Genomic DNA, 14,887 nt, shown 5'->3' on the forward strand with positions numbered 1-14,887 from the left:
GTCCTCCCGCTGGGACTTGGAACAGGATTAGCCCTCAGCCAGGGGACTGACTACATTTTGTGTTGTTGAAGCCCCCTTTGCTTTTATTTGTCTTTTTTTAAAATCTAGTTTTTGTCTTCTTTTAATATATATAGCTATAGATACAAAAATAACAGATAGGTTTCTCTAGAGATGATTTTTGCACCTTTGGGCTTCTAAAATAAAATATCACAATTACTGCAAATAAAAGGGGGAATAGTTCAATTTCCTCTCCCCTTTTTACGTCCCGCTCCCCTTCCACCCTGCCTCTCCCACTCCAAATTTCCCCACGTATCTTGTAATGTTTTTCCCTTAGCAGCTTGCTTTCTTTGGAAAATGAAAAAGACAAAACCAACAAAACAACAACAAAAATATGCCATGTAGCCTCCCATCCCCTCTTCCCATGAGCATGCTGTGTTCACACATTCCTTTCAAAGCAAGGCTTTTCACCTCAAAATGTTTCCCGTGTTCCATGGCTGTTTGCTTTTCCCTGCTGCCGGGGCCAGATTTTCACCTGCTGTAAATCAGCGTGAATCCACCTCAAGCCAGTGCTCTGCTGCTTTACACCAACAGAAGCGCACAATCGCATTTTGCCAATTTACGCTCGACCTGAATATCCGGCCCATGATTTTTAATGTTTGAAATGGAAGCATGGACAATAAGGAAGTTCCCAGAAACAGGCAAGGCAAACCCCAGACGCTCTTCCCTTGCGCCTCACCCTTTTTCCCTGCCCTTTGCCCCACCCTCCTTGTTTGGCGTAGCACCTCCTTCAGCCCCCATTTGCTTGTTCCTCCTTAGCACTTTCTGAAATTCATAATCTCTCGGTAAAAAAAATAAATAAATTGATCTCTCTCTATATGTATATGTATATAACTAAACAGCTGCCACACGGCAGTCACCTGGCTGAAGCGTCCCGTCCCTCCCAGCCCCATGGCCTTTTCTTGTCACTATAGTCTCTGCAGTGATGGTCCAGGTCTTGCCCTTGGGCAGAACTGTTCCCGTATTGCTTGCACTCTCCCACGCCTCTGAGGTACGGTACCAGAGTATTTATTTTTTATATATATATATATATATTTATGTATATATATATATTTATAAATTTTTGTTTGCCTGGTTCTTTTTCTTTCAAATCCTTTGGAATTGCTGCTGGGGAGAAGCTAATGAAACATGCTCCCCATGCCAGTTGCCAAACACTCTCTCCCTGTGTCTCAGGGACCCTCATCTGTTCCTCTTGCTGACTCCATCGCTCAGCTCCAGCTCAGAGGGGAGTGGGGAGCCACGGTCCCCTGTCGCCAGTCTGCCAGGGCTGTCTGGCTCCTCTCCTTCCCCAGGTGAGGGGGTGTCCTTGCAGAAGTCCGTCACCCAGGAGGGCATTGAGAGGAAGCCCCGGGGGTCAACGGTGTAGAAGGGCTTGGCATGGTGGGTGGCAGGGCGGCGGGGCGAGGGGCTGGCGTGGAGGCTGCTGGTGCTGCTGCACTTCTTCACCAGCGTCAGCCCCGGCGGTGGGGGCGAGAAGAGAGAGGTCAGCGAGAGGCTGCTGAGGGTCTCCGAGGGCTCACTGTTGTTGCCTCCCCCCCGCAGGCTGCTTCCCGCCCCCTCCTCATCAGAGGGGTCCATGGAGTCATGGTGGGTGCAGCCGGGGCTGGTGCTCCCACCGCTGCTGTGGCTGCGCTGGTGACGACAGATGCTTCGCAGGCTGAAGAGCCCACGGCCCCGCAGGCTCCGGCGGCGGGAGGTCGGGGAGAGGGGGGCTGCCAGGGGTCTTTGGCTGCCGGCAGCTGGCATGGGGCACAGAGCCACCGGGAGGTCCAGCGTGCACTGGGGAGAGTCACTGAGGTTGAGGCTGTCCTCCAGCATGGTCTGCAGGCTGCCCGCTGAGCTGCTGCTCCGGCTGTCCAGCGAGGTATCGCTCTCGGGGGCCTGGGGAGCAAGAGCGTGAAAACACAGTTCTGAGGAAAGAGATGAGCAGGTGGCAAGAGACTTCAAGAGACTTTTCTTTTTTTTTCTTTTTTTTTTTACTTTGTGGTGTGAAAATAAACCACGATTACAGAAAAAGGGGAAAAACTCTAATTCCTCTGTCATTCTCCTATGGTGGGGAGGGCAGCTATAAACCACCTGGGCAATGCTACAAAGCACCAGCCATGCAGCTTGCCCAGGGGATTCCTTCTGTGGGAGGAGGAAAGGTTTCAATATTTTGAGCTCTGATTTCATTCTGCTCCAGGATGAATCTTCCCCCACCATGTGAAACGCTCCACCACAGGGAAAGGGTGCTGGGTCTATGAGCTCTGCAGCCCCTGCTACTGGGCTGTCCCTGCCCACTGGTGGTCCAGGAGGCAGTGGAGCCAAGGTTCCCTGTGGGTCCTCATTCTCAGCTTCCCTGTGAACATGCTACACAGGCTGTGGACACATCAAAACCATCAGCTGGCTAGAAGTCAGGGTACTTCTGTACATAGACATCAGGCACTGTACATCAACTTCCTCACATTAAAAAATCAGCAATGTTTGGGGAGAGAGAGGTCGTCTTTAATATCTTCATCAATAACATAGTGGGATCGAGTGCACCTGCAGCAGTTTGCAGATGACACCAAGTTGAGTGGTGTGGCTGACATGCCTGAGGGACAGGACGCCATCCAGAGGGACCTGGACAAGCTCGAGGCATGGGTCTGTGTGAACCTGATGAGGTTCAACAAGGCCAAGGGTTCAACAAGGCCAAGTGCAGGGTCCTGCACCAGGCTCGAGGCAACCCCCAGCATCAGTACAGGCTGGGTGATGAAGGGATCAAGAGCAGCCCTGCTGAGAAGGACTTGGGGGTACTAGTGGATGAAAAGCCAGACAAGAGCTGGCAATGTGCATTTGTAGAAAGCAGACAGCCGTATCCTGGGCTGACATCCAAAGAGCATGGCCAGCAGGTCAAGGAAGGTGATTCTGCCCCTCTACTCCGCTCTGGTGAGACCCCACCTGGAGTCCTGTGTCCAGCTCTGGAGCCCTCAGCGCAGGGAAGATATGGACATGTTGGAGTGGGTCCAGAGGAGGGCCACCAAAATGATCAGAGGGGTGGAACACCTCTCCTATGAGGACAGGCTGAGAGAGCTGGGGTCGTTCAGCCTGGAGAAGAGAAGGCTCCGGGGAGACCTTATTGCAGCCTCCCAGTACTTAAAGGGGGCTTATAAGAAAGATGGGGACAGACTTTTTAGCAGGGCCTGTTGCAATAGGACAAGGGGTAATTTTTCACAAGGAGTGTGGTGAAACACTGGCACAGGCTGTCCAGAGAGGTGGTAGATGCCTTATTCCTGGAAACATTCCAGGTCAGGTTGGACGGGGCTCTGAGCAACCTTGTCTAGTTGAAGATGTCCCTGCTTATTGCAGGGGGGTTGGATAGATGACCTTAAAAGGTCCCTTCCAACCCAAAGATTCTATGATTCTTCTGACCAGTGCTAGTGGCAATTATTGTATTTAGGGTGGAAAGGTGAGATCCCCTTCCAACAGGAAAGGGAAACAACCTTAATTTCCATGTATCAGTGCTCAGTTAAGGCTGTGTTTCAGTCATTCCTAGAGAATTGGTCTGCACTGTGAGATCATCACTGAGACAAAGCACTGGGAATGATGGATGTAGGACTGGAAGTAGTCTCCTGAACCATAGCTATCAATACAGTCTGCATCACACAATCAGAAGTTTACAAATTTCTCCTTTACAACAGTTCAGAACTTTTGCCCAAGAAGCATGCTAACTCCAGAGCTCTTTCTCTTCATGTCTAAACTTATAGCAGAAGTTTCAACATCGCAACAACTCAGTGGCTTCAACTCAAGGCTAAATTTACCCCTGGTGAATTTATACACATTCATATTGTGCCAACATTGTCTGTCAGACAGAATTGGATAATGTAGGGGGTTTTTTTATTTTTATTTTTTAGTTTGTCTGGAATAGAGTGTCCCTGTACTCAAACAGGAATCGTTCATGGAGTATCTTCCAAGCACAATAACAGGGATCTTTATTGGACTCTCATCTCTGCCTCCTCTGCTCTTCAGAGACACTTGATCTTCCCTCAACACTTTTATTCTTCTCTTTCATTAGTGAGAAATAGCTGCCTTTTCAGAAAGATATAACACCTTTCTGTCATGTAAGAGCTAAGCGGGCAGGGAAAAACAATGAGCTCAAGGACACAGTCTGTGGATGTGGCACGAAGGGCTGTGGAGGAGGTAGGTGGGGAGAAGCCTGTTCCAACCAAGCAGATGCGTGATCCAGAGTCATGGCGCTAAGACGAGCCGAGGTGGCTGCTTGGCTGCCATCTCCCTGGCTCGCACTGTGGACGCTGTGCATGCCGGTGTCTGTAGCTCACTCGGCGCAGGGGACCCAGGGATGAGAAAAGAGATGATGTATTTTCATCTTCATGTGGGGCTAGTTGCAAACTACTTTTTGACCCAAAGCAGAACAATGTATGATTTTAAGGTGTGAGAGCTATACAACACCCCTTTGCTATACAACCCTCTCTCCTCCCCAACCCTCCTGCACTCTACAGTCCACTGTGCTCCTCCACCAGGTTAGGTCCAGGTCACCCAGCCCCTGACCACAGCTGCCTCTCTCCTTCCTCTCCCTTCCTCCCCATTCAGCCCCCTCTGAGTGTGATGTAAAGATCAAGCTTTCCTAGCGGAGGGAAGCGGGGGTCCTCACCTGATGAAGTGAACAGTTCACGCTCGGAGATCTCAGTGATGCCCATGAGCCTTGCAGAGAGATCTTAGGAAGGTTGCGTGGACGTGAGACTTTCGCAGGCCCTGTCTGGGTGGCAGAGATGGCTGGGTGGAAAAATTCTGCTGGTACAGGTAACAGAGGGCAAGATGCACCTGGAGAGAAGGGGCTGGGAGGGACTGACAAAGCACCAAAAGAAACGGGGACGAGAAGACAAACAGAAAAAAAAATAAAGTTGAAGAGTCCTCCAATTTGATTTGGTGCCTTTGCTGCTGTTACACTGAGGGTCCTGCAAGTCCAGTGTATGGAGGATATTTAGTAACACACGCTCCTGACCACGAAGACTCAGTCTAGTGTTCACACCATGGGTCCCACATTCTATGCAAGGACCAAAACTTGCACCAGACCCAGAAAATCTAACACAGCTCAGAGCCGTAAAGCAACAGCCCAGCTTGCCTCTCCTGTTGCTGCTCTTGCAGAGTAATGCCAAGCTGTAAGGCCTTGATTCAACTACGTGTCACTGCCAGAGGACTTTCATCTCAGATCCTGCAAGGCAAGGGATGAGGGAGATAAGTAAACCATTGGTTTGGGAAACCTGTGGACCACAGGAGGCCAGAGCATGCTCAAGAGTAGAACTAGAGCATTTCCACCAAGGGCAAGACATGTCTTACCTGTTCCCTGAGCCTATACCTGAGGAGCCTCGTCTCAGAGGGCAGCAACATTTTACCGTGCCAGCTGAGCACAGTTCATTCAGCCGGCATGTCAGGGGAGGCTGCACCTGCTCTTCCCTGTCTGTGCATGGGTGCACTACTGGAATGGGAATCAGCTCTTTCACCATACTTCACATATCCAAGTCTGGGGGAGGATCTAAGATCTAGCAGCAAAAGAAGGAACTGCTCCTCATCCCATTTCTGAGGACTGGCAAACTGCAAGTGAATTCTTGGTTAGTGTAACCCCACGTCAGATTAACTCCGTTCCTGGCAGGGGTGAGGCAGGAGAAAGGCAGATGAGCTGAACCAACACACACTTTCAGAAGACCCGGAGAATGATAAGAGCTATGCTCACCTTTGGTACTTTCATGTTTTAGCCAAGACTGAACTGAGTTGAAAGGAGTCTTCTCCATTTCACACAGGTAACCGACTGGGTTTGTAGAGCCATCCACACTGGATATCGGGAGCAGGCATTCCCCCAGATCGCCTACCCCATTGGAGTCAGGGCTGTCCTGGCCATCCTGCTGGAAAAAATAAGTGAGGACAAAGCCTTGTGAAATGTAATAGCAAATGACAGAGCAGACTTGTCAAAGCCTCAAGAAGGGCTGATTCTGAAGATACCTTCAAGCTAGCTAAGAAATTCTCAGGTTTCCAGTCTAAATCACCTAAATTTAGGCTAATTCAGAGGTAGTTACTGACAGTAGTGAAGAGAACTTTCAAAAACATACATCCCTTTTTTTCCTCAAATCGTTCTCCATGATATGTCTCTATGGAGAAGCTCTTGAAAAGTGACCAGAATGTATATTCCTCAGCAGAGACACTTGGATGAATACAGAGCACTTCAAATGACCAGGGGCAGAAATACAGCACACGGTGAAACATGCCCATGACTGCCTGGGGCTAACCTTGATCTCTTTAGGACTCAGCTGAGAAGTGCTGCGATTGTCAGACTCGTCTCCTAGAAGGATGGAAGAGGACTTGTCTGAGTTGAGGGATAACGCTTCCATTTCAGCCAGCTGGACCTGCAGGAAGGGAAAGGAGCTGTCACAGGTCATGCCTGGCATCCACATTTCAAGCAGTCACACTGTTTATGGTGGATAAGTGAGAGCCTGTAGACCCGAGATCAATTTTAGGTTATATTCCATGGATACATCAGGTACTGTCTAACCCAGACCTGGGCTGGGCAGGAGAATCCACTTTTTAAGGAAGGTTGAACATATGATCTGCAAGCAGCCCACCGTTAGTCCATGCTCCTCTAGTGCCAGAACTGGAGGAAGGAATCCTGAATCTGTCCCAGCGATATGGCTGGCACAAGGCCCCGCAAGTAAAGGCGGGCAGGGAAAGGGCTCCCTCAGGCCGGTGACAAGGCAGCCTGATCTGCTGAGGGATGAGGAGTGGACCCCTCTCTCTGAAGGCACCATGGAAAGCCCTGCTTAAACACAAAGGTGTTTTCATTCCAGGGATAGTCATGCCTCTTGCAATCCATGCCAGTATCATGCTTTTCATATTCTCTTACCTTCATCACTGAAACCCTGTTTCCTTCCAGCTTCCCTGTGCCTTTCCTCTCCCCTCACCTCTAAACTACCCAAGATCTCAGCTAACACAATCTCCCATCCTGCTCTCCATCCCTAAACTCACCCCTCCCACCCACCCATACTTGGGGTCTCTTGCTTTCTGAAACCAAGTCTGATGACTGCATCTTTCTCATCCTTGAGCCTCGGCTTCCCTCCAGTCCCATGCCTGACCTTGCTTCATCTTTTGGTCTGTTTCATACCACATGTACCCCTCTACCAACCTCTTTCCTCCAAGCTTTCAATTCCCATCTGCCTGACATGTCTTTCCTACAATGCCTGAAAAGTGTCTCCTTTTTCTAGTAGCCTAAGCAGCTGCTCTGTCCCTCCCATGCTTGGTTTTCCATCACTGGTCTCTAGAGTCCCACCAGTTCCCACCACCAGCACCTGACTCTTGAGAGCTATATCCTGGGTTGTCTCAGTCAGGACAGCTTGATTCCTGGCCATTTATCTTGTCCTCTCCTGTGTTTGTGTTTGCAAGAGGTGGGCACAGCTTTTGTGCTTTAAGAGCAGGTGGAACATTTGCAGAGATGACTCCTTCGAGCTGGGAGTTTAATGCCTTGTGCCAATGCTAGAGACTGGAAGAGGTCTCCATCCGAGGAGTAATGCACTTTGAATAAACAGGATGGAAAACCAGAGCTGGATTTAAATAAAGGGCACAAATGACATCCTTATTTGGGATATTATTCTGACACAGGAACATGGTTCATGGGTTCAACCATGAAGCGAGCCCAAAACCAACAACTGCTGCTCAGAGCCTAGACGCATCAGAGAACCCACAATGAAGTTATGTCAAGCACGCTACACAACCACCAGTCAGCAACTACTTGTGTAGAGAAACACAATCTTCATTCAGTCCCACTTAATGTGCGTACTCATCCATTACTCGCCTAAGTACTTGTTAACAACCAAAACAGCCTTACAGCTGTGCTTGTAGACACAGGGTGAAATGTGATAACACCTACGACTACCTCTCCATCCATAAAAAAGGGTTTCAACAAAAGCCAGAATAGTCTGTTCTTCAGTGAACCACTTGCTCACAAATTGTGGCCACCCTGGGATCTGCATAAAAAACATAATCAACAAAGTCGTGAATAGATAAACCGTATGTGTGGAAACACAGTTCGCCATTGTTCACTGGCAAACTCTTGCCACTGGCTAAACACACTATCAGCCACCAATACATAGATGTCTAACTGTCAACCAGCTCAAGAGTGAAATGATAGTGATGACATGAGAAGAGGTTAGCAGTATGAAAAAAAAGATGTTTTGTTCTTATAGCTTTCATTACTGCAGTATATTTAAAAACTTCTGACTAAAGATGAGAAACAAAAAAAATTTAAATATGGCAGTGGGGCGAGAAGGGTCTGTTCACTAGGAGCACAATCCATGAAAACTGCCAGGGACATCAACCTGAGACACTGAACCATGCACACATATCCCCTAAAAAATAACTAGCTGCAAATATAACATATCTTTAAAAAATATAACATATCTTTAAAAAAAGAGCCATGATTACAAAAATCCTTAATTGTACAAATAATTGGCTTGAAAATAAGATTCCAACAGCATAACTAGGAAAGACATTGAGCACTTCTACTCAATGCAACAAAAAGCTTAGCACATATTAATAACTTTGAGCATACATTTAATGTTGTGTCCATCCACTGTGCTCAGCATCTTGACAGATTAAACTACAAATGAAATGGGAGTGAACATTTTTGGCTAATATGTGATTTTTGTCACAAGGGCAGAGTTAAGGACGATTCAGTGGGCAGCAAGCACGCTATTTTGTTCGAACACACATGTATTGAGTAGCACTAGATAAAAAAGATAGTAAAATTCTGTCTGTGTGTATAGTGCACATTTAGATATGTTGATGTATTAGAGTATGCTCTAATTTAATGACTATGTGCATTGCTGGTTTTAGTGCTGGGACAAGCCTAGAATTTCCTCAATGTTTTTTATACTATGAAACAAGAAATATGAAGAGAAGGTCATGATCAATCATGACTTAAAATCCTGAGGTGTAGTTTGATTCATATAATCAGAAATAAAATACCTACATTTTACTACTAAAGTTATTTCTGCAGATGTAGATAATTTCTTTTCAATTCCACATTTTAGATGTATTGAAATAATCAATTTTGAAAAAAATAATTTATGGCTCTATAACAGCCATTAGAAAATATGATCTAAGAATAATTCTTTGGTTTTGATTATTCTATTAAACTCTTTGCTGTGGCTGTGAGTTACTCTTGAAGATTTTGGGAAGGTAAGAAAATCTGTTGTTGTTGTCTTCATTCCTAGGCAGGATACTGAAGACAATCTGGAACTTTTTCAAATGCAGCAAACTAGCTGCAAATTACTTAATTTTGGGGTAATCATTCTGAAATGCCTTAGAAGACATGATTTTCTGAGAAGGCTGAGTACCAACTGCTGAATATGAAGACTTACATAAAGCAGTGGAAATCACAGCTGAAAACTGGTTATTTGGCTGCATTAATGCAGCACTCATTTGTGAAATGTTGCAATAGTGATAAACTACAGCAGTGTTCAAATTTTGATACTTTCAAAGGGAAGCTGTGGGGACAAGCAGGTAGCTGAAAGGCTGAAAAAAATTAGAGCATCAGAACGAGGCATCTGAAGCTAAACAAAATATTGTTTTCTTCAAACATGTATAAAGTAATCTGCCAATGAGAGCTCTCTTCCCAAGCTTCCTGGTTTCTTTACAAGCAATAGCAACATATCAAGTTAGTTATGAGGAAGAAGATGGTGAAGATTGCCACTGATGTACTGATGTACTGACAGATGAGCCATGCTACTGTTACACATCTGACCACAATCATAGCACTTAAATACAATACGATTATTTCAGAAACAAAATTAATTCTGCTACTCACTTAACCTCCCAGACTACTTTGCTCCTGAAGATTCACAACATGAAAAGACAAACTGCTTAGGAAGTAGTTGTCCAAAGCATCTACTAACTTTAGAAGCACAAGTCTAAGCCATTTGGTGTCCTGCTCTTAGCAACAACCCATTTTTCAGTTAACAGGTTCTACATCAGAAGTGAGACTCTCAAACTTTCTCAGTGGGCCCATTTTTATTTAGTTTTTGCTCAAACTAATTAACTGGTTTTCACCACAAACCACATCCTTGCTCACAGATGGTGACTCTATTCAACAAGGCATTTAAGCATGTGCTTAATTCATTGACCTCAACAGGGAATAGGTAAGCACATGCTTAAAATGAAGACAAAACACATGCTTGAATCTCCCACTGAGTTGCCCCTGATTGCTGTCATTGGGGTGAGATCCTCTGAGTCCTCTGTACAACATGAGCTTGAACCTCTGTTTTTCTTGCAGAATTGAACACAACAAGAACTGCAAGGATGCCTTCATAGTCATTTCGCTCCAGCATATTCAGTCCCTCCTGACCCATGTCCTGGCACATCTCACCCTTCCACCACTTCAAACATCCCCCCGTGGCTGAGGAGGGCAGGCCTGTCCTAGAGGCAGTATCAGCAATTCATGACAGATGACAAACACAGGTCAACAAGCTCTCTGTCTACACAATCTACAGCCAGGAGCACACATCGGACAACCTGCAGGCATGTGGGTGTGGGTGTGCAGGTCTTGGGGGGAGAGTCCCCTCACGCATCCTCGTACGCAGGTTACCTCTTGCTTGTCATGGTTACACTTCTCGCACATGGCCGGCGAGGAGTAATGATGGAAGACGGAGCCCGATAGGTTATCGATGATCATTAACTCCCCGTCGAAGGAGTCCTTAATAATTAAAGAGACACTGTCCAGCCATAAGTTCTCCTAGGGGACAAGAAAGGGGGGAGGATGGGAGAGATCATTTTAAGAATGCCGAGTTTTTTCCTTCAAAGTTTCATGTGAATTTGGGTCTGGGTTCTCCACCCTGACTCATCTGGAGCAGCACCCTGTTCTGCAGGTACCTGCACAGGGTCACTGGAGGAGCATTTGCTCCTTAGGGTGTGTAAAGGTGCCAGAGTTCAATGGGAAAAAAAAAAAAAGGAGGAGGGACTGTCTTCACTCACTGTTAGTGCACCAAGGCACCGCTCACACCTCCCTTCCAGCTCTGCTGGAGTGCCTTATACTTGATCTGTCATTTCCCCTGCTCTGTTCTCCTGAGCTCGCCTCTCAAATTTGCTCCTAACGCACCTTTAGCTGATCTGCTCCATCCCTCCTCTGCTGGCCCTCAGGTTCCTACACCATGATGACAATGAACAGGACCCACTGCTATCACAGCCTTGTTCCCACACAATGCTACCAACTCAGAAGCCTGCCACTGAAAGTAAACCTCTCACCCTGAGGTGGAAGAGTCTATCTGCTACAGCTAAGCCCTCTGTCATCTAGGCTGCCCAGTTTCTCACCATAGCTACTTGCTGCAGTCTGGTTGGTAAGCTCAAAGGTGTACTCACCTGTGCTGGAGAGTAACATCTCATGCACAGACGTCCTTCAGGATCTGTTCTCCCACCACCTCCTCCTGTTCCTGCTCCTTTTCCCTGCCCTGAATTCGGGGAGCCTGACTTGTGGGAGCACAGCCCATGTGCAATTTCCAGCTCTATCTCAGCATCCATCTCTGCATCCTCCTGGGCCTCCTTGTTGCTGTCGTCAAGATGTTTCATGAGCACAGCTACCACCACATTGATGAGGACAAACTGGGCTGTGAGCACAAAGCTGACAAAGTACAGTGGGGAGATGAACTGCAGGTTGCTGAGGCAGCTCCGGTCATCATGGCTGCAGTCACGCAAGGTATCCTTGAGGGGAAGTTGGGTTTGAGAGGGAACGATGGAAGGAAGGAAGGACTAAAGTAAGAATACAAGCTTGGCTGCTCTTTCTGTCAAAAAACACTGATGCCAATGGAAAGAACAGGGAAAAAGTTTCTATTACCCCACACCCTCTGGGATCATGAGGTCCTCAAAGAATCAAGGACACTATGTGATCATGTGCTCTCTGCTTCAGAGCGAATTACTTCCAGAACAATCACATGTTGCTGCCACTGTAACCACACACATATTAGCAAGAACAAAACTGCCTTCTCCTGTCCAGACTCAAAAGTACCATATGCGTTCAAAGAACTTTCCTCTCTCTCAGTCCTTTGAAGGAAGGAAATATTTATTTTTGATTTCCCTGGTAGCTCTGCAGATGGTTGCCATGTCAATGCACCAACATTCAGCTTTGGTAACAGGCCTTATGACAGTGGATATACCTTCTTAGCCTGGACAGTCTTCTTGTTCCTCCGAAGGACAATTTGCACTTTTCTCAGCCAGATGTCTATAGGACTAGATGAGCCCAAGGTCTGAGTTACCATGGTGAGGAGGGAGATTCTGGCCCAACCAGGGATCTTAACTAGAAACTCAGCTCCAGTACTCCTTCCCTTTCCTAGCCCAAGCAGTGCTGAACAGAGCACACATCAGAATTTCTCCTTCCCCACAATAAGGACATCCACACCCCTGAAGCCCAGTTACCTTCATGATCCCATTCCAGTTGTCACCTGTAGACACCTGGAAGAGCGTGAGGAAGGCCATCCCGAAGTTCTCAAAGGTGGCATGGCGGCTCATGCCCTCACAGGGGTTCTCATCGTTGCATACTGAAAGGAAGGGGATCGCCGCTGTCAGTGGAGAACATACTGTCAGCCCTGAGATCAACAGCGGGAACTGGGGAAGGGGATCTCAGGCTTCTCACAGCCTGGAGACCTCAGGTAATGGCCTCAGCACCCTGCCCAGCTGCTGGCTGTTGCCCAGCAATACAGAAAAATCCCTGATGGCCCAGCCCTGGAATATCAGGCAGTATAACTGCATTGCTCAATGTGTTGAGGTGTTGCCTTTCTTCTTGATCAACGTTCCATGGCAAGAGATGTAAATAAGCTTTCCCTGATTTTTTTCAGTAATCTTGAAGGCAATATCAAGGTAGGCAGTGCAGAAAAAGCAGAAGTTTAAGAATGAAAGAGAAACCAGATACTGCTTTTATTTTGTTAGGCTGTTAGGACAATAACAGTTTAGAGGGAAATTCCTCTTGTATCAATTACGCATAAGGGAGAATAAAGGCCACCAAGTAATTCAGTCCCTTTATTGAATGAGTACTGATTTTGAGAAACCTCAGCTTCCCAGCAGGTCTGTAGCCCACACTGGAGCATGGTCTGCTCAAGACTTACCCAGTTTTCCAAAGAGCTCCACTCCTAGAGCAGCGTAGATGAAAAAGAGGAGCATGAAAAGCAGTCCAAGGTTTCCCACCTGAAAGCAAACAGCATTGTCAGCCTACCCCAAAGCCTATTTCATCTGTACAGGCAAGTGTTTCTGTCTTTCAAAGCCTGAAGAGAACAGCAGCAAATTCCCAGTGTTCAAATGCAACCAAACAATTGCTCAACTCTTGGGAAATCACCAGTCATGGCACCAGTTGCAACTGGGCTTGAAGGATGCTCTTTTCCCAGTTGCCTCCACTCCAGCACAAGCCCTGGCCAGGGCTATCTGAAGTGTGCAGTTTCTGGGCCAAGCGAAGACAAGCACACAGGAGCAGGGGCACAGAAGGTGAAGCCAATTTGGCTGGGTGAAGGAAAAGCTATTGATTACAGCATAGAGACATGACCTGCAGTGCTACATGCCCCACCAAACTGCCCAAGATCCCTTGGGACGTATCCCTTGAAGATACGTTCACGTGAAGAGCAAAATAGCAGTGCTCCAAAAAGCCAGGGACACAGGTACACCAGCTCCTGCCACGAACCAGGCAGAGCTTGGTGGGGCAAAGCCACGTGTAGAGGTTACAGAAGGATTTCTAGAGGGAGTAGGCAGATGGGAAGGAAGAAGGGTAAAGAGGCCCCGTTGAAATGTGTGGAGCAAATGAGGAGAAGAGAGAAGAGGAGACTATGAAGGAGCCAAGAGGGGAATCAGAGCTTCTGTTGCATCGCGTGAGTAATAGGTCAAAGTCTGATTTCTGGGCCTCCAGCAGCTGCTGTTTGAAAATCCCCCAATACCAGGATTGTTGCTTTGTGGTGCACAAAGGCAGCAGTGTCACCAGCAACACGGGCACTGCCCCCAAGTCCTCATCCTCCCAAATCACTGCTTGCCTCTCAATGTCCTGCCACCCAGCATATGGGGCAGCCAGGTTATATGTGAGAAACAGGAGGGGGGGTTGGAAGAGGTAGGCTGAACAGTAACAGAAAATGCCCGTAACGGTTAGCACACTGTTGGTGGAGCAAGGGAAGGCAGGGAAAAATTAAGGACCTAACTGGTATGTGGGTGTTTTTGAAAAACTGAACAGTGTCTTGTCTGAATGCATGTGGTCACTGGGCCTTTGTTAGGATCATCCACTTCAGGAGTCTAATTCAGTCATTGCAACTGCTGTGCTATCCAAATTCAGGAGAGAAATTAATGATTCAGCCCACCCACTCCCCTGGGCTGCCAGATCCTGGCTCTCTACATACTCAGTGGAAGGAATTATTTCTGATTACTAAATTGGACACCATAGTAAATGCTCTGAACACACACCTCTGGGTCTGTGTCTACAGGGCATTAAGAAAAAGAAGTTAATAAAACTTAGCTAAGGGCTAAATTTCCGAAGGGCTCTTTAAAATTAAAGCTCTATTCACTATTAAGAACTGTTGCAGTATAACAAAGACAAGAAGGGAATTGAAACAGGACAACTGGAGACACCTTATATGCTGTTAGCAAGCCAAAAATCACTGATGTGAGTCTATGCTCTAGAAACACAAAAAGAAAGGTCGAGAGGAGGAAAAAGCACAAGGGAAAGGACAGCTTATTTTAAACTGCTGCTTTTGGCAAAGCCAATAAATCTTGGAGAATAATATTACAGATAATTCAATTGTCCCCTGAAGATTTAGTGTATAAAATATGGAGACTAAATTCAATCTTTTAA

At 47.0% G+C, this 14,887-nt stretch overlaps 1 protein-coding gene across 1 annotated transcript in view; it reads right to left on the minus strand.

Moving 5' to 3' along the window:
* Window positions 1-1,236: 1,236 nt before the first annotated feature.
* Window positions 1,237-14,887, minus strand: part of CACNA1I (calcium voltage-gated channel subunit alpha1 I) — a gene marked incomplete at both ends in the record, with an annotated part of 155,507 nt that continues 141,856 nt past the window's right edge. Inside the window, 8 exons of the mRNA XM_082008638.1 lie at window positions 1,237-1,938; window positions 4,688-4,881; window positions 5,768-5,936; window positions 6,318-6,434; window positions 10,664-10,810; window positions 11,434-11,772; window positions 12,484-12,605; window positions 13,170-13,248. Of these exons, the coding sequence (XP_081864764.1) occupies window positions 1,237-1,938; window positions 4,688-4,881; window positions 5,768-5,936; window positions 6,318-6,434; window positions 10,664-10,810; window positions 11,434-11,772; window positions 12,484-12,605; window positions 13,170-13,248 (1,869 nt within the window). The remainder of the gene's footprint in view (window positions 1,939-4,687; window positions 4,882-5,767; window positions 5,937-6,317; window positions 6,435-10,663; window positions 10,811-11,433; window positions 11,773-12,483; window positions 12,606-13,169; window positions 13,249-14,887) is intronic.

Source organism: Phaethon aethereus, assembly GCF_964289735.1.
Source record: "Phaethon aethereus genome assembly, chromosome: 1".
NCBI lineage: Eukaryota > Metazoa > Chordata > Aves > Phaethontiformes > Phaethontidae > Phaethon > Phaethon aethereus.